The 20459-nt window shown below is 43.1% G+C and overlaps 1 protein-coding gene across 4 annotated transcripts in view; it reads left to right on the top strand.

Annotated features, from left to right (window-relative positions):
• LOC137542242 (protein 4.2-like) overlaps positions 1 to 20459 on the top strand; it is a 104134-nt gene that overhangs the window by 19126 nt on the left and 64549 nt on the right. For all 4 annotated transcript variants that reach the window (XM_068264009.1, XM_068264011.1, XM_068264010.1 and 1 more), the window contains exons 4-6: positions 14001 to 14119; positions 18825 to 18953; positions 19041 to 19203. In XM_068264009.1, the coding sequence (XP_068120110.1) occupies positions 14001 to 14119; positions 18825 to 18953; positions 19041 to 19203 (411 nt within the window). The remainder of the gene's footprint in view (positions 1 to 14000; positions 14120 to 18824; positions 18954 to 19040; positions 19204 to 20459) is intronic.

Raw genomic sequence — 20459 nt, 5'->3', positions numbered from 1 at the left:
AAGTGGGAGGACATAAATGCAGAAACGGCACGTAGACAGTCAGGGACTCTAGATAGTAGTGATGACAGATCAGGAGCTGAGAGATAGATTTGGGTGTCATCCGCATAGAGGTGATACTGGAAGCCAAAAGAGTTAATTAGTTGTCCCAGGCCACGGGTGTAGATTGAGAAAAGAAGTGGCCCAAGAACAGAGCCTTGAGGTACACCAACAGACAGTGGGCGTGGGGAGGAATTGGTGTTAGAGAAGGACACAGTGTAAGAGCGTCTAGAGAGATAAGAGGAGATCCAGGAATGAGCTTGTCCCTTGATTCCTAAAGATGACAGTGTCTGCAGGAGCAGAGCATGATCAACCGTGTCAAAGGCAGAGGAAAGGTCAAGGAGTATTAGAATGGAGAAATGGCCTTTGGGTTTGGCTACCAGTAGGTCATTAGCAACTTTCGTGAGGACAGTTTCGGTGGAATGGTGTGTGCGGAATCCAGATTGAAAGGGGTCAAGTAAGGAGTTGGTAGAGAGAAAGGCAGACAATTCTGAATGGATGTGACTTTCCAGCAGTTTAGAAGCAAAGGGGAGGGGCGAGACAGGCCGGTAATTGGATAGAGAAGCTGGATCAAGAGAGGGTTTTTTGATAAGTGGTGTAATAATAGCTTGTTTGAATAAGGAAGGAAAAGTGCCAGTGGAGATAGAAATATTGAATAGAGTTGTTAGAGTGGGATTAAGGGAGGAGGAAAGCTGGGGGATTAGATGGGAGGGAATGGGGTCCAGGCCACAGGTAGTGAGATGAGCTTTGGAGAGTAGTGAGGAAAGACACTGTTCATTGAGTGTGGTAAAAGATATTAGAGTGGGAGAGTGGTCTTGTGGATCGGGGGGAAGGTAGTTAGTAGTGGGCGAGGGTGCAGGTGGACAGAAGGAATCTACAGGGGATGGTTGAGCTGGTAAAAGTGGTTGCGTGTTGAAGGTATTACGTATTGCATCAATCTTGCTTGTAAAGTATGATGCAAAGTTGTCAGCTGACAGACATGTGGTAGGGGGAGGAGGTGGGGGCCGAAGTAGGGAGTTAAAGGTGTTGAACAATTGTTTTGGGTTGTGGGACTGTGCGGAAATGAGCGAGGAGAAATAAGACTGCTTAGCAGCAGGTGTGTTGGTTACCTCAGCAACAGGCATTCCCCTCATACACTGCACTGTCTGAGAGACCTTCCTAGCTCCTCCTATTTTACAACAGGTTTAGAAGGAATCTGCACTATCTAATGATTTCTTAAGATGCCTGAGACAGTTCTGCATGGATTTCTAAAAACATACCAATATTTTGCCTCAGACACTCTTCATAAATCTGGCCCTCAGTCACTAAGTTATGATATGCAAAGTTAAATAGTTAAAAGTCTTGGCTTGAAGTGCTAAGGAGGTTTCTATTCTATTGTGTAGTGGCTGGATAGTGTAATGGTTAAGGGCTCTGCCTCTGACACAGGAGACCAGGGTTCAAATCTTGGCTCTGCCTGTTCAGTAAGCCAGCACCTACTCAGTAGGAGAGCTTGGGCAAGGCTCCCTAACTCTGCAACTGCCTATAGAGCGCGTCTTAGTGGCTGCAGCTGTGACGCTTTGAGTCCGCCAGGAGAAAAGTGTGATATAAATGTTCTGTGTCTTGTCTATTCCGGCCAGGGCTCTATACGAAAGGAGTCTGTATGCTGTCTGTGTTTGCGTGACTTTCCTGCATGTGCTCCAGTTTCCTTCAAAACTACACAAAAATATTGGTAACTTAAGTGGTTTCCTTTCACACTGGCCCTAAAATGTGCTGAGAACATTATATTGTTAGCCTAAGTTTTAGCGATGTCACTTGTAAAGAGCTGTAGAAGACATGTCAGCTGTAAATAAATGCAGATTAATAATAATAACAATAATAATATATCTTAGTACAGAATTACATTTTTTTTGCTGTATGTCCTTCAAATGAGAGTTTCTTAATGTGTTTCCATTTCTGCATGGGGTTCGGTAGGGTCATAAACAAAATGTAGTCAAGCAACTTTTTTGTAGAAAATTGCTGCACAGGTTGTGTAACTGGTTTAATTTATGCTCCTTTTCAACTCCATTACGTTTGTGCACAGGCATCACTGTGTTCCTCTAACCTATAGCATAATGTATATACAGTGCCTTGCAAAAGTATTCACCCCCTTGCCAATTTTTATGTTTTGTTGCCTCACAACTTAAAATTAAATTGGATTATCTGTAAAATGCTTCAGCGCTATTCCTTAAAGAGACACTGAAGCGAAAAAAAAATTATGATATTATGATTTGTATGTGTAGTACAGCTAAGAGAAAAAACATTAAGGGCCCTTTTCCACTAGCAATCGCTAGCGTTCACGCTGAACGCTAGCGATTGCTGAATCGCAATTACCGGCGATTCCCCGACGTTCGCGGCCGCGATTTTGCTATGCTATGCACTGCATAGCAAAATCGCGGCAAATATCGCTCCGCCGCGCGTTCATGTTCCCGACAAAAACGAATCGCGGCAGTGGAAATGACCTTCCGCAATTCCTATGTTAAAAAGCAAACCGTAGCGATTGTAAAATCGCTAGCGGTTTGCGTTTTTGCGATTCAGCCAGCGCTGGTGGAAAAGGGCCCTAAGATCAGATACATCAGTCTAATTGTTTCCAGTACAGGAAGAGTTGAGAAACTCCAGTTGTTATCTCTATGCAAAAAAGCTATTAAGCTCTCTGACTAACATAGTCCTGGAGAGGGCTGTTATCTGACTTTTATTATCTCAACTGTAATTGAACTGTTTACTTTTCCTCTGCTAGAGGAGAGGTCATTACTTCACAGACTGCTCTGAAAGACTCATTTTGAATGCTGAGTGTTGTGTAATCTGCACATATTATAGAGTGATGCAATGTTAGAAAAAACACTATATACCTGAAAATAAAAATATGAGAATATTTTCTTTGCTGCTAATCTTCTAGTAATTATTCATAGTACACAACCAATTCATTATATCATATATTTTTTTTTCGCTTCAGTGTCTCTTTAAAGTGTACCCGAGGCGACATGTGACATGATGAGATAGACATGTGTATTTTCACAAAGCATATTAATAACCAGGATGTGTTACTTAATTTATTTTGCTGCCTGAACGAGTTAATTTCTAGGCATGGAAGTAACAGCTTCTTTTTTGTCATTACTTTGTTGGGGAATAAAGTAAACCTCACTGATAAGCTAATTACAGCCATAAAAGGTTTCCTGGTAGAATACAACTTCTGATAGCCGAGGGAGATAAAATACATGAACTAATAACCTTTTTTCTAACTCTGGGACACTTATTAGGCAAGCACTGAGCAGGGGCAACAGAACATTCAATCTAGTTTGTAAATGTTTACATATAAAATAAAACCATGGGATGTCTAAAAAAGCCATTTTTAGGAGTAGGAGGAAAAATACAACTGTTTATCTCATCAGTTTATTTTTACCTCGGGTTCACTTTAACCACTTGCCGACCGCCCACAGCCCATGGGCGGCGGCAAAGTGGACGCCTAAAGGACCGCAATACGCCTTCAGGCGGCGCGTCCTTTAGGCATGCCGGGGGAGCGATCGCAACATTGATGACGCGCACTTCCCCCGGCAACTGGCTCCGCCCACCCGCCGTAACATCCCGCCGGCCATACGGAAGCGCCGGCGGGATGTTAACCCCGCGATCGCCGCTACAAAGTGTATAATACACTTTGTAATGTATACAAAGTGTATTATACAGGCTGCCTCCTGCCCTGGTGGTCCCAGTGTCCGAGGGACCACCAGGGCAGGCTGCAGCCACCCTAGTCTGCACTCAAACACACTGATCTGCCCCCCCCGCCCACTGATCGCCCACAGCAACCCTCAGACCCCTCCTGCCCACCCCCCAGACCCCTGTTTGCACCCAATCACCCCCCTAATAACCCATCAATCACTCCCTGTCACTATCTGTCAACGCTATTTTTTTTTAGTCCCTAAACTGCCCCCTGCTCCCTCCTGATCACCCCCCCACCCCTCAGATTCTCCCCAGACCCCCCCAGACCCCCCCCCCCCCTGTGTACTGTATGCATCTATCCCCCCTGATCACCTGTCAATCACCCGTCAATCACCCATCAATCACCCATCAATCACCCATCAATCACCCCCTGTCACTGCCACCCAACAATCAGCCCCTAACCTGCCCCTTGCGGGCAATCTGATCACCCACCCACACCAATAGATCGCCCGCAGATCCGACATCAGATCACCTCCCAAATCCATTGTTTACATATATTCTCTCCTCTAAACACCCACTAATTACCCATCAATCACCCATCAATCACCCCCTATCACCACCTGTCACTTTTACCTATCAGATCAGACCCTAATCTGCCCCTTGCGGGCACCCAATCACCCGCCAACACGCTCAGATTGCCCTCTGACCCCCCCTTATCAATTCGCCAGTGCATTAATTACATCTGTTCTTCCCTGTAATAACCCACCTGTCAATCACCTGCCAATCACCTATCACCCATCAATCACCCCCTGTCACCCCCTGTCACTGCCACCCATCAATCAGCCCCTAACCTGCAATCTGATCACCCACCCACACCATTAGATCGCCCGCAAACCCGCCGTCAGATTACCTCCCAAATGTATTGTTTACATCTGTTATCTTCTCTAAACACCCACTAATTACCCATCAATCACCCATCAATCACCCCCTATCACCACCTGTCACTGTTACCTATCAGATCAGACCCTAAGCTGCCCCTTGCGGGCACCCAATCACCCGCCCACACGCTCAGATTGCCCTCAGACCCCCCCCCCTTATCAATTCACCAGTGCATTAATTACATCTGTCCTTCCCTGTAATAACCCACTGATCACCTGTCAATCACCTGCCAATCACCTATCACCCATCAATCAACCCCTGTCACTGCCACCCAACAATCAGCCCCTAACCTGCCCCTTGCGGGCAAACTGATCACCCACCCACACCAATAGATCGCCCGCAGATCAGACATCAGATCACCACCCAAGCGCAGTGTTTCCATCTATTCTCTCCTCTAAACACTCACTAATTACCCATCAATCACCCATCAATCACCCCCTATCACCACCTGTCACTGTTACCCATCAGATCAGACCCTAATCTGCCCCTTGCGGGCACCCAATCACCCGCCTACACGCTCAGATTGCCCTCAGACCCCCCCCCCTTATCAATTCGCCAGGGCATTATTTACATCTGTCCTTCCCTGTAATAACCCACTGATCACCTGTCAATCACCCATCAATCACCCCCTGTCACTGCCACCCATCAATCACCCCCTGTCACTGCCACCCATCAATCAGCCCCTAACCTGCCCCTTGCGGGCAAACTGATCACCCACCCACACCAATAGATCGCCCACAGATCCGACATCAGATCACCACCCAAGCGCAGTGTTTCCATCTATTCTCTCCTCTAAACACCCACTAATTACCCATAAATCACCCCCTATCACCACCTGTCACTGTTACCCATCAGATCAGACCCTAATCTGCCCCTTGCGGGCACCCAATCACCCGCCTACACGCTCAGATTGCCCTCAGACCCCCCCTTATCAATTCGCCAGTGCAATATTTACATCTGTTCTCCCCTGTAATAACCCACTGATTACCTGTCAATCACCTGTCAATCACCTATCAATCACCCATCAATCACCCCCTGTCACTGCCACCCATCAATCACCCCCTGTCACTGCCACCCATCAATCACCCGCTGTCACTGCCACCCATCAATCAGCCCCTAACCTGCCCCTTGCGGGCAATCTGATCACCCACCCACACCAATAGATCGCCCGCAGATCCGACGTCCGATCACCTCCCAAGTGCAGTGTTCACATCTGTTCTCTACCCTAAACACCCACTAATTACCCATCAATCACCCCCTGTCACTGCTACCTATCAGATTAGACCCCTATCTGCCCCTAGGGCACTCAATCACCCGCCCACACCCTCAGAATGCCCTCAGACCCCAGCCCTGATCACCTCGCCAGTGCATTGCTTGCATCTATTCCCCCCTCTAATCACACCTTGAGACACCCATCAATCACCTCCTGTCACCCCCTAGCACACCTACCCATCAGATCAGGCCCTAATTTGCCCCGTGTGGGCTCCTGATCACTCGGCCAAACCCTCAGATCCCCCTCAGACCCCCTTCCGATCACCTCCCTAGTGCATTGATTGCATCTATTTTCCCCTCTAACCACCCCCTGAGACACCCATCAATCACCTCCTGTCACCCCCCTAGCACTCCTATCCATCAGATCAGGCCCAATACAACCTGTCATCTAAAAGGCCACCCTGCTTATGACCGGTTCCACAAAATTCGCCCCCTCATAGACCACCTGTCATCAAAATTTGCAGATGCTTATACCCCTTATTTTTTGTCACAAGTTAGTGGAAAATGACACTTTGTGAAAAAAACAATAAAAATCAATATTCCGCTAACTTTTGACAAAAAATAAAATCTTCTATGAACTCACCATACTCCTAACGGAATACCTTGGGGTGTCTTCTTTCTAAAATGGGGTCATTTGTGGGGTTCCTATACTGCCCTGGCATTTTAGGGGCCCTAAACCGTGAGGAGTAGTCTGGAAATCAAATTCCGCAAAATGACCTGTGAAATCCTAAAGGTACTCATTGGACTTTGGGCCCTTTAGCGCAGTTAGGGTGCAAAAAAGTGCCACACATGTGGTATCGCCGTACTCGGGAGAAGTAGTACAATGTGTTTTGGGGTGTATTTTTACACATACCCATGCTGGGTGGGAGAAATAACTCTGTAAATGGACAATTGTGTGTAAAAAAAATGAAAAAATTGTCATTTACAGAGATATTTCTCCCACCCAGCATGGGTATGTGTAAAAATACACCCCAAAACACATTATACTACTTCTCCTGAGTACGGCAATACCACATGTGTGGCACTTTTTTGCAGCCTAACTGCGCTAAGGGGCCCAAAGTCCAATGAGCACCTTTAGGCTTTACAGGGGTGCTTACAAATTAGCACCCCCCAAAATGCGAGGACAGTAAACACACCCAACAAATGACCCCATTTTGGAAAGTAGACACTTCAAGGTATTCAGAGAGGGGCATGGTGAGTCCGTGGCAGATTTCATTTTTTTTTGTCGCAAGTTAGAAGAAATGGATTCTTTTTTTTTTCTTTTTTTTTGTCATTTTCCGCTTACTTGTGACAAAAAAATAATATCTTCTATGAACTCACTATGCCTCTCAGTGAATACTTTGGGATGTCTTCTTTCCAAAATGGGGTCATTTGGGGGGTATTTATACTATCCTGGAATTCTAGCCCCTCATGAAACATGACAGGGGGTCAGAAAAGTCATAGATGCTTGAAAATGGGAAAATTCACTTTTTGCACCATAGTTTGTAAACGCTATAACTTTTACCCAAACCAATAAATATACACTGAATGGTTTTTTTTTTTAATCAAAAACATGTTTGTCCACATTTTTCGCGCTGCATGTATACATAAATTTTACTTTATTTGAAAATTGTCAGCACAGAAAGTTAAAAAAATCATTTTTTTGCCAAAATTCATGTCTTGTCTTTTTTGATGAATATAATAAAAAGTAAAAATCGCAGGAGCAATCAAATAGCACCAAAAGAAAGCTTTATTAGTGACAAGAAAAGGAGCCAAAATTCATTTAGGTGGTAGGTTGTATGAGCGAGCAATAAACCGTGAAAGCTGCAGTGGTCTGAATGGAAAAAAAGTGGCCGGTCCTTAAGGGGTAGAAAGACTGTGGTCCTCAAGTGGTTAAACTTTGAGGGAGATTTATCAACGCATTACCGACAGTTTTTTCTTCTTAATCTGTTCTACCCAGCAGAGAGAACAGTTCTGCATGATAATAAGAACCTTCTTAAATCCTAGGTAATAGTTTAGCAGTTTAGCATGAATTTCTAGAGCTGTACTACAGTTCAAAATCCATCCCTAAACTGGCACAGATTAAGAAGTGCTTAATAGCAGTACTACAGATGTAGAACTGCTGGCTAGACATGATTGCAGAGTGCAAGCTAAACATGATTTGTGATGTGCTCCTCCCTCCCTGCTGAATTCCGCCTCAGAACCTGCTGCTATCAATACAGCAGGTGAGTTGGTTACCTCAGCAACAGCAATTCCCCTCACACACTGCACTGAGAGACCTTCCTAGCGCCTCCTATTTTACAACAGTTTTAGAAGGAATCTGCACTATCTAATGATTTCTTAAGATGCCCGAGACAGTTCTGCATGGATTTTTCTAAAAACCTACCAATATTTTGTCTCAGACACTTTTAATAAATCTGGCCCTCAGAGTCCACCTCCATCCCAATATCAATGCAGACTCACCAGAGTAGAGAAAGACCCATGTTATAGGGTGAGGGTCTCAGCTCATGTGTCATTCATTCAACTGGGCACTGCAGTTTCCACTCCATGTTCTTCCCTCCAACCACTTTATCCAGTATTAATCCAAGAGAAGCATGTACTGTATGGCATAAAAAAAACATACCACCTCTAAGTGTACTATATACTGTATCCAGTGGCTGATAGTGTACTGGTTAAGGGGTCTGAATTCTGGCTAGGGTCAGTACCTATTCAGTAAGAAGTTATTGAGCAAGACCTCATAACACTGCAGGGTGGACCCTTGAGTGCGCCCGTAGTGGCTGCAGCTCGAGCGCTTTGAGTCCAACAGGAGAAAAGCACTATACAAATGCTCAGTATAAATCTACAGGGATGCTGTAATTTGCCCAATGAGAACATTAATACAAATGTATTCAAATGTATCAAGAATGATCCTAAAAACATCCACTCACATGTGTGCCCATATTACAGGCTTCCAATAGAAGATATATGCAATATAGTAAACTAATATAGTAGAGTTTGCACCATTTCATTGACAGAACATGCCTACAACTTTGATGATGCATTATTTTGTTTATTTTATCCAATAGGACAAAATAACTGAAAACTTCAGCATCCAATAGTAATCTGTATTAGATTGTGGTCTGGACTTTCACTAGGGCATTACAACCCATTTAGATGTTTCCACATTGTCCTGTTGGAAAGTAAACCTCCATCCCTGTCTGTGAATTTTGGTGGGTGTCTCTCTCTTGCCAGGTTTGTTGTGATTCCATGTTCTTTACATTTGAAGATGATGGATTTGATGGCATTCAAAGCTTTGGATATTTTTTATAACCCAACCCTGACTTTTACTTCTCAACAACTTTGTCCCTGACTTGTTTGTAGAGCTCCTCGCCGGTCTTCATGGCGTGATGCTACTTGCTTAGTGATGTTGAAGCCTCTGGGGCCTTTTGGAATAGGTGTGTTTATAATGAAAGATCAGGGGCGCCTCTAGCCTTCTTGTCACTCCAGGCAAGAAATCCTGTGGCGCCCCCACCCCCCATAAAAAATAAAACAAAAATCATATACATTATAGAACACTTCACACATGATATAAGCCATCAGAAAGGGATAACTATGAAATGGGGCCCTAGGCAAGATAACACTTTGCCCTCCAATGATGGTCACCTGGCTTATTTAGTTAGATTTGGTGGGGGCTAGCAACCACCAGGCCCCTAAACTCTCTCTAGACCCTAGGCAGCTGCCTAAGTTTGCCTTGTGGATGATCAGCATTGTATGCCATACAGCACATGCTGCCAGTATGCACCTCAAATAAATACAGCATCCACACTACAAGTTCCAATGGCAGTCACATTGCAAGATTGGATTATCAAGCAAGTCATTCTTACTTTCAAAATAATTTTTCACAAACATTATGAGATATGCAGATATGTTAACACCTGTTAGGATAGGACTGGAGTGGGTATATCATGACATTGAAGGGCTGATATGGTAAGGTGGTTTAAGGCCCAGTGCACACCGAGCGGTTTTAGCAGCGATCCGCCAACCGCATCTGTCTGTGAAAACGATTGGCTAATGTATTTCAATGAGATGGTGCACACCAGCGGTTTGAGGTTTTTAGCAAACCGCAAACGTGGCTCCTGCAGCACTTTCGCGGTTTGCAGAAGCGATTCTGGCTCAATATAAAGTATAGGAAAAATGCAAACCGCTCTGAAAAACGCTAGATCAGAGCGGTTTTCCAGGCGTTTTTGTTACAGAAGCTGTTCAGTAACAGCTTTTACTGTAACAGTATTTGTAATCTGCTTCACAAAAACGCTCGGCATGTTTAGAAAATGTCTCTAAACATGCCTAGAATCGCTCTGAAATCTGCTCCAAAAACCGCTAGCGTTTTGAGGATCGCCTAGCGGTTTTGGTGTGCACTGGGCCTAATAGTTTGATTCATAATCCATTCTGGAGATAAGCACAGTGTGTTTGTAGTGTAAGTGATACAAGAGAAGAGAAGTAGAATGGAGGGAGGAAGGGTAGTAGAGGGTCAGAATTGATGACATGGATGAGCAGATATCTATGAGTAGAATAGAGGCTCAGTGGGTAGCACTACTGCATTTTAGTGCTGAGTCCTAGGCTTGAACATTGGCCAGGGCAAAATCTGCATGGAGTTTCTGTCTTCAGACACTTCAGACATTTCCTGCATCCTAAAAAACATACTAATAAGTCAACTGGTTTACCCCAAAACAATCCTATATTGAAAATATTAGACTATAACTGTGGTAGGGATTAGATTGTGAGCTTCTCTGAGGACAGTCAGTGACATGACTATGTACTCTGTAAAGTGCTGCAGGAGATGTCAGTGCTAAATGAATGCATAATAATAATATGGTAGGACATTAGACTATGACTATAGTTGGATTAGATTGTGAGCTCCTCTGGGGACAGTCAGTGACATGATGACTATGTACTCTGTAAAGTACTGCAGAAGATGTCAGTGCTATATAAATACATGATAATAATATGGTCGGACATTACAGTTTGACTATGGTGGGGATTAAATTGTAAGCTCCAGTGAGCAGTCAGTGACATGACTATGTACTCTGTAAAGTGCTGCAGAATATGTCAGTGCTATATGAATACATAATAATATGGTAGGACATTACAGTTTGACTATGGTAGGGATGAAATTGTAAGCTCCAGTGAGCAGTCAGTGACATGACTATGTACTCTGTAAAGTGCTGAAGATGTCAGTGCTACATAAATACACAATAATAGTTCCAAATGCTACTGGCTCCCCTGAAGAGTGCTCAGACTAGTGTACATAGTTGTGCACATTGTTCCCCAAGTAGCAGTTGTTTGGTCAGAGAGACAGTGGGAGAGGGAGCATGAGCAGAGGGTGAGGGCGAGCAAAGTTAAGCTCCACACTCACCACAGTGATTGCAACAAAACAGGGAGATGGATCCAGCGAGGTGTCCCTCATGACAAGCGTCCAGCGATTCATCTTCCTGCCAGCGGGTATGCGAGATGTCACGTGACATTACAGGACGGGCGCCAACGAGAAGTCAAGCGACCGCAGTACTTTACGGGGTGTCGTCAAGGATCTTAAAGATCCGATCCTCAGTGACGGTCACTTTTCACCACACAACGCTAAGCGATGTCACGACAAAAATTGATGGACATCGGGAAAATCGTTGGAAAAATCGTGAGGTGGTACATAGCATTAGAGAGAGGGCAAACAGACAGCATTAATGGAAATACATTATTATGCCAGCTTCAATTATAAGTAGTGATGGATGTAATTACACACATTGCTTACATGTCCATTATCATTGTTTGAGCTTTAGATGCTGCCCTCCTATTCACTCTCTCACAATGAAAGACAAAACCTGCAACCCCCACTGTGTCCATTACACACTTCAAACACTGTCCTGGTGAATTCAGGGAGAAGTGCAGGCTGTGTCCCAGAGGGGGAGTGCATCAGATGATCCTACCACTCCATAGCTAGTCATGGCTGGCGAGCGTCCTGACATCTAGACATGCCAGACATTCTAGCAGAGCACTGTGCACACGGCTATCTGCAAAGTTTACTGTTTGTTTGTCTCGCTCACTCTGCAGACTTAGTAACATTTGGGGGTAGGGCGCTGTCACCTCTGTACACTGAATAGTGAGGGACTGTCTCAAATCTTTCTATGAATCCTTATTAGATGCATTCCTAAAAACACTTGTGAGAGTAGAAAACTTTCACTACATACCCTTAAATGTCAGTCAGTCAGTCAGGCTCAGGGTGGACTCATGGAGGGGCAGAGAACAGCTATAAACCAGACACCTTCTTCTTAGGGAGTATCTATAAATCTGAACTCTAAATGATTTTTTATCAGTGACTTAGCAGAAGGCTATTTGGGAAAAGAGCAGAGTAACCAAGCAGCTCAGGGTGACCCAAGCTACTAGGAATGTATAGGGGGATAAAAGGAACCAAATGCCCTCCTACTAAAAAAGCAAAGCTTGGTGTAATTTGCCTTCTTAAAACAGAAGGAATTTTTTTTCTCTCCAGTCCCTTACAACGGTCTTTCAGGACAGGAATTTTTATTTCCCCTTGGACTGACAGTAATTTATTGCGCCTTCCCCATCAAAGCCGCTCCAAGCCGCTGCCTGGGTGATCAGTAGGTTAAGGCGCCCCTGTGAAAGATCATGTGACACTTAGATTGCACACAGGTGGACTTTATTTAATTAATTATGTGACTTTTGAAGGTATTTGATTGCACCAGGACTTTTTACAGGCTTCATGGCAAAAGTGGTGAATACAAAGGCAGATGCCGATTTTCAGTTTATTATTTTTTCTAAATTCATTTTTATACACAGTATATTTTTCTTATTTCAATTCATTCACTTCACTAAATTAGACTAATTTGTGTAGATTCAACAAATACATTCAAATTACAGATTGGAATGTAAAAAATAGGTACAAAGGCAAGTAAGGGGGGAGGGCAGGATACTTTTGCAAGGCACCGCATATGTAACTGTATGACTGTAAGTGTAGGGACTGGCAGTACCAGGGATCACTGCAAAGGAGATTGGTGGCCTAAATAAATAGCAACATATGCCATAGAATTCCTGTTTTTACTTTGCGTTAGTGATGTATGTTATAGGTATGGCAATGTGTAATGTGTTCTGTATACTGCTTAGTGATAGGCAGAGGGCATGATCTTGAGACTGCAAAGATAATGGCTGTACTGTGAAAATATTCTTTACTTTGCACCCTTCTGTCTTCAGGCGACTGTTGCTAGTTCTTAATTTGACTATAAATTTGACTTGGTGTACCAGATTGCATTTTCTAAGTAGTGAGTGAATTATATACAACTGTTGCTATTATTGATGGTCCTTTCTTGATGGTCCTTTCTTTGCATGTACTACTCTATCAGGCTTGTAATAAAACTTTGACCATGACTTTCATGACAAAAAAATACCATTAGCTAAGAGTCTGGCTGGACAAGAGCTGATCAGCATCTGAGTGTTTTAAACCACCGCTATCGCGAACAATTGTGAAATGTAAAATACATGTAAACACATACATATAAGAAGTAGGTGTCTTGAAGAGTAAAATGAGAACTACATTACATGTCTCCTATGTTCCTGTTGCTTACAGTAGGTAGTAGAAATCAGACAGAACCAACAGGTTTTGACTAGTCCATCTCTTCATGGGGGATTCTCAGCATGGCCTTTATTCTTTATAAAGACATTTCCTGAAAAGCATTTATAAAAAGATGCTGGCCAGCCTCCCTGCCCGCGGCATACTTTTTTGGCAGTTGGATGGTGCAACTACCATTCACAAAGTGCTTTTAAAATTAAATAAAACCCTGAGAATCACCCATGAGGAGATGGGTTAGTCCGAAACTTGTTGGCTCTGTCAGACTTTTACTACCTACTGCAAGTGACAGCAACATAGGAGAAAATTAATTTATGGCTCATTTTACTGTGGAAGAAAGGTACTTCTTATTTGTATGATTTTACATTTCAAAATTTTCACGATAGTGGTCCTTTAACTGGATTTTCATAGTCCTGCAAATATGTGAACTTACTGAGTGTAGCACAGTGATATGCAGCAAAGGCATTCTGAGCTGTATCTAACTGTTCATGTCTGACAGGTGACCCTGTGTATCTTCACAATGAAGCTGATCGGCAGGAATACGTCCTCAGTGAAGATGGTATTATCTACCTGGGGACAGAGAGCTGTGCTCAGCCACAGCCCTGGCATTTTGGTCAGGTAAGTGTCACCTCCATGATGTATAGCCACTCTGTATTCTGGCAGCAAGGTACGGCAATGGAGGTAAAGGGGCTGATGATATGAATTATATGTTGGGGGACACTTTATTCACTTGACTGGGAAAGCAGCAATCTGACCAGACTACGAGATATATATTAAATCAGAAACATTTAAGAAAAAGCCGTACCCATGTCTGAGGCTAATATTATCTTACCTACATTGAAGATGGTGGGCGGGGCAAAACCCTATGAAAAACAGTTTGTAAAGAAAAACTCTGTCTGGCATAAATGGGTCATAAGCCACCTTAATATACAAAAGCTTTAATGATAAACAATTCAGACATAAATATCTAGTATACCTAATTAAAATGGGACATTACAATAATGTTCACTCATTTAAAATAGGCATAAAAGCGGTTATTTTAGCCATAAAGACAGCTGTCAAAAGATAAGGAGTAACACTCTAAAGTGCAAGTTTGATGCATCAACAAAGGATTTGACCACACCAACATACGCCCGCGTGTTCACACTTGTGCGTTGTGCCATACTGTTTAAACATGTGGGGGCCCACTTTCTTCCTAATGTATCCAGTAAGCCAAGCAAAATTCAGATGGATCAAAGTTAATAAGCTCCAAAGTAATTTGCATACAGTTAGTGCAATAGCAGGCTGAAGCATGGGAGAGTCAACATGGCAAAGCAAAAGGCAATTGGAGAGGTCTCACCACAAAGTACCCATAGCGCTCTCTTTCCTTCTGGGTCGATGGGGCAATATGCTGGTAAATGCTATGAGGTGCTGTAGGTTATGCAGCTCTGCCCTGATATGAACACAGAGGCATGTTAGTGATGATATCACATGCCTTTGTGTCCTTTCCTTTCCGTTGCTGGCTCCTCCTGGCTGCTGCATCGCTCCCCCCCCCCCAAAAAAAATGCAGATATTAAGAATGTACATATTTGTAATTCAGAAGGGGCATCCTGTGCCTGAGAGGGATTTCTGCAGAGCCTGCTCTCAGGTGTCAGGAATGCCCCTTCACTGCTTGTTCCCAGCCCTCCGTTAGTTCATTGAAAAACAAAACTGAGCATTGATCCAGAGATTTTATCTGATTGCCATCTGGAGTCGGGAAGGAATTTTTCCCTTTTGGGGCTAATTGGACCATGCCTTGTAAGGTTTTATTTTTGAATTCCTCTGGATCAACAGGGATATGTGAGGAAGCAGGCTGGTGTTGTACTTTGTTTTCTGGTTGAACTGGATTTATGTCTTTTTTTAACCCAAATAACTATGTAACTATGTACCGTGACCCCCAGAAGTACTTCTGGGGTCACAAACATCTTGGAACAAGAACAAAGAGTGTCTATATAGACAGAAGAAAACAAATGTACACAAATAATGTTAATAATGTTAATGTCTCCAACCCTGTACCACTAAAATACGGTGTACCTCAGGGCGCAATATTATCCCCTTTACTGTTCACCATATACATGCTGCCACTTGGAGAAATCATTCAAAAACATGGCCTGACATATCATTGCTATGCTGATGACACCCAGCTATATTTGTCATTCAAACCTGACGTCACAGACCCTACTCCACAAATAAACGCATGCTTAGCTGAGCTTCAGGAGTGGATGAATAATAATTGGCTAAAACTTAATGCTGACAAAACTGAGGTTCTTGTTATCGAGGGCCAGGGCTCAACAGCAAAGCAGCCCAAGTCTCAACCAACACCGCTAAGGATAGGGAGCTCAGACCTGAACAACTCAGACTGTGTGCGCAGCCTGGGAGTACTGATTGATGGGAAATTAAGCTTCAGGAATCAAATCTCAGCTGTTTTGAAACAATCCTTCTTTCACCTAAGGAATATTGCAAGGATTAAACACCTAATTCCTTCAGAGAATCTTCCAACCCTAGTTCATGCCTTTGTCACATCAAGGTTAGACTACTGCAACGTCCTCTACACAGGCCTGCATAAGAAAGACGTACGCCGCCTGCAATTAGTACAGAATGCCGCCGCAAGGCTGTTAACGAGCCAACCCCGCCATTGCCACATAACACCAACCCTGAGCTCACTCCACTGGCTACCGATAAAATGGAGAATTCTGTTTAAGATTGGCTTACTGACATTCAAATCCTTGCACAATCTGGGCCCTGGATACCTGAAGGACTTGTTGCAACTACATCACACCCCCCACCCCCACACTAGATCAAAAGGACGTAACACCTTGGTCACCCCCAGAGTCCACCTCAAAACCTTTGGAGACAGAGCCTTTTGTCATGCTGCCCCTACACTTTGGAACTCCCTGCCACACCCAATCAGGACAGCTCCATCCCTGGAAGCATTTAAGTCTAAACTGAAAACCTACCTCTTCAGTCTGGCATTCATGAACATCTGACTATCTCCTCTGTAACACAACTCAGCTGCAACCCTGTATTAATCTGAGACACAGCTATGCGCTTTGAGTCCTATGGGAGAAAAGCGCTTTACAAATGTTATTGTATTGTATTAATTAAATTTTTAAAAATAGTTGCGGATCGTGGTGCTGCTGAATTTCAGTAGTAGATTTTTAAAACACCAAAATTGAAATCTATGCCCAGGCAGAGATAACAGATGCAAAACATGGTGTAGATTTCAATTACCTAGGTCCGGAAGCAGTTAACAATGGCCACTGATGCTTTGCAAGTGGGTGAGACATTTTCTGAGAGGCCTCTTTCCTATGTGATCTTTGAGAGCCTTCAGGAAATAACAGTAGAATACTGTACCGTGTTAGCCATCAGTAAAAGCAAGATGTTTTGCATTAGGATGATACCATTTATTGGCGACAAAAAATTAAATCTTCTATGAACTCACCATACTCCTAACGGAATACCTTGGGGTGTCTTCTTTCTAAAATGGGGTCATTTGCAGGGTTCCTATACTGCCCTGGAATTTTAGGGGCCCTAAACCATGAGGAGTAGTCTGGAAATCAAATTCCGCAAAATGACCTGTGAAATCCTAAAGGTACTCATTGGACTTTGGGCCCCTTAGCACAGTTAGGGTGCAAAAAAGTGCCACACATGTGGTATCGCCGTACTCGGGAGAAGTAGTACAATGTGTTTTGGGGTGTATTTTTACACATACCCATGCTGGGTGGAAGAAATCTCTCTGTAAATGGACAATTGTGTGTAAAAAAAATCAAAAAAATGTCATTTACAGAGATATTTCTCCCACCCAGCATGGGTATGTGTAAAAATACACCTCAAAACACATTGTACTACTTCTCCTGAGTACGGCAATACCACATGTGTGGCACTTTTTTGCAGCCTAACTGCGCTAAGGGGTCCAAAGTCCAATGAGCACCTTTAGGCTTTACAGGGGTGCTTACAATTAGGCACCCCCCAAAATGCCAGGACACTAAACAAACCCCACAAATGACCCCATTTTGGAAAGTAGACACTTCAAGGTATTCAGAGAGGAGCATGGTGAGTCCGTGGCAGATTTCATTTTTTTTTGTCGCAAGTTAGAAGAAATGGAAACTTTTTTTTTTTGTCACAAAGTGTCATTTTCCGCTTATTTGTGACAAAAAATAATATCTTCTATGAACTCACTATGCCTCTCAGTGAATACTTTGGGATGTCTTCTTTCCAAAATGGGGTCATTTGGGGGGTATTTATACTATCCTGGAATTCTAGCCCCTCATGAAACATGACAGTGGGTCAGAAAAGTCATAGATGCTTGAAAATGGGAAAATTCACTTTTTGCACCATAGTTTGTAAATGCTATAACTTTTACCCAAACCAATAAATATAGGCTGAATGGGTTTTTTTTCATCAAAAACATGTTTGTCCACATTTTTCGCGCTGCATGTATACAGAAATTTTACTTTATTTGAAAAATGTCAGCACAGAAAGTTAAAAAAATCATTTTTTTGCCAAAATTCATGTCTTTTTTGATGAATATAATAAAAAGTAAAAATCGCAGCAGCAATCAAATAGCACCAAAAGAAAGCTTTATTAGTGACAAGAAAAGGAGCCAAAATTCATTTAGGTGGTAGGTTGTATGAGCGAGCAATAAACCGTGAAAGCTGCAGTGGTCTGAATGGAAAAAAAGTGCCTGGTCCTCAAGGGGTGTAAAGCCCAGGGTCCTCAAGTGGTTAAAAATATATATAAGATAAGATGATATATAATATAATATAAAATATATAAGATAAGATTACTTGGATGTATTTTTAAGTTAGCCAATAAATGCTATTATCCTGATATAAAAGAAAATGAACAGACTAAAGAAATACAAAAATACAAATAAGAAGACAAAGTGAATTCTGTCACTTGGTGTTGCCTTCTCTTACCTTGCTGCACTAGGCAAACATACATTAGGGGTTGCAATGGAATAAAGTGACCTTAGGTATACTGTAGGTCACTGGAGAAGCCTAGGTTCAGAGTCAGAGGCTGGAAACCTGTGTTATTTTCAATTGCCTCCAGTCAACTAGGAAGCACATGGCTGGAAGTGGCAACATGCAGACAGGAAAATGTCTGGTTGAGGGCAACATCAGACTTTGTTAAATGTCGAGTATTGAATGGACAATATTCTATATCATGAATGTGTGATATGGGAAATGCACCTTGACAGTGAGGTTGCATGACGGTTTTTAGTACAGAATTCTTGGCATAGGTACCTTATGGTTGCCCTCATTACATTTACACTACACTGTTTTTTATAAATTGCTTTCTACAGTTTGAAGAAGACATTCCTGAAATTTGCATGAAGTTTTTGGATCTGAGCCTTCACTATCAGAAAGACCCAGAGAAACAGTATATCAAAAGAAAGGATCCCATCTACATCTGCCAGATTATTGGAGACGCGGTAAACAATATGAACAAATATAATTCATAATTGTCACTCTTAGTAGTGTTGAGTAGCATTTTACATATGATTGCATGTCATGTGCAGATTGGCCGAAGGGATGATGAGGACAGAGTGACCTTCATGTGTGAGAATGGAAAACCATCCTATAAATGGATAAGTAGTGTCCCAATACTGCGCCAATGGTTCCAGCATGAAACTCTGCCAGCCTATGGACATCACTGGGTGTTTGCAGCTGTGTTGTGCACAGGTAGGACATGCTGAACAACAGAATCCCCTGATTTTATGACACTACAATGTAAATCTGATTTCTGAACAGTCATCATTGTCACAGACCATGCAAGCTTTGGTCGCGATCTTTGCGCAGAAACCGACAGAAATTTGGGCAGCAGCCCGACCAGAAGGGAGCCTGTGAGGTACGGTAATTACAACTTTACACACTATTTCAGGGTATAACTGCCACCACCTCTGTTACCATGGGACAGAGGAGCCCACTGACTGTCTGAACCTAGATCTACAAATAAAAACGGTTAAAACACGCTGTATTCTGTCTAGCTAGCAACAATGCAATAGTAGCGTCTCTGCAGAAGTCTGGTTCAGTTTGTGCGGCTGCGAAGCAGGGTAGCGGAACAGTGAATGACTTGGATAAAGTCGTTTATTCACGGCAATATAAATAATTAATATATACAGACAAATTTTAAAATCAACAATTATTAAAACCGTAATAGCCAGTATGAAATAAAAGGGAGAAAATACTTAGGATTTGTGGAAAGATGTCCTATTGTGGGAAAAACTTGTAGAGTTCCTTTGTTTCAGTTCAAAGTTCAGAGTCCAGACCAGGTGGATGCCAGCATATCCTCAAGCTGGCACAGATGAAATCAGGATGATGTTTCAGGGTGGAGGACACTGAGTTTGTCTCCTCTGCCATTCTTATGCCCCTGATCCAGTAGGAGGGAGTGAGGGCGGGGGCCACACACCCCCTTAGAATATGAGATGAGTCCTCCCCTTGTCCTAGGGACCAGAAATCATATCTAACCATATATGGGCTCTATCTCACAGAACCATACAGGTCAGGACAGATTTACTAACATTTTCAGTTCTGTCTCGATTTACCCAGCAGCCTGATACCAAACATGAGGGGTGGGACCCCTGTGGTATCATCAGGGCACTTTCGAACTGCCTAACTGGCAGTCTTTACCTCAGAATGTTCTGAAACTTCTACAGAACCAGCGCCAGATAGGGCCAAGCATGCTCTGTTAGTTTGGAGGGTCTGCCAGCCTGGCAACACAGAAAATATGACACATATAGCAGTTTATGGAATATGAGATACCTCTGGGATTTATAGCAGGTCATTCCTAGGTGACGTTTCTTTTGAAGCTTGTGGCAGCAAGCTACGTGTCAGCTCCCCTGCTGGGAGGAGAGCCAGAATGTCTGATTTTTCCCCAACTAGATTGTTTCTGTCATTGTGCTTATCAACTCTATCTGATGGATGGGCCATCAGCACAG

Source organism: Hyperolius riggenbachi, chromosome 12 (assembly GCF_040937935.1).
Source record: "Hyperolius riggenbachi isolate aHypRig1 chromosome 12, aHypRig1.pri, whole genome shotgun sequence".
In the NCBI taxonomy this organism is placed as follows: Eukaryota; Metazoa; Chordata; class Amphibia; order Anura; family Hyperoliidae; genus Hyperolius; species Hyperolius riggenbachi.
This window is presented reverse-complemented; position numbering and strand designations above follow the sequence as displayed.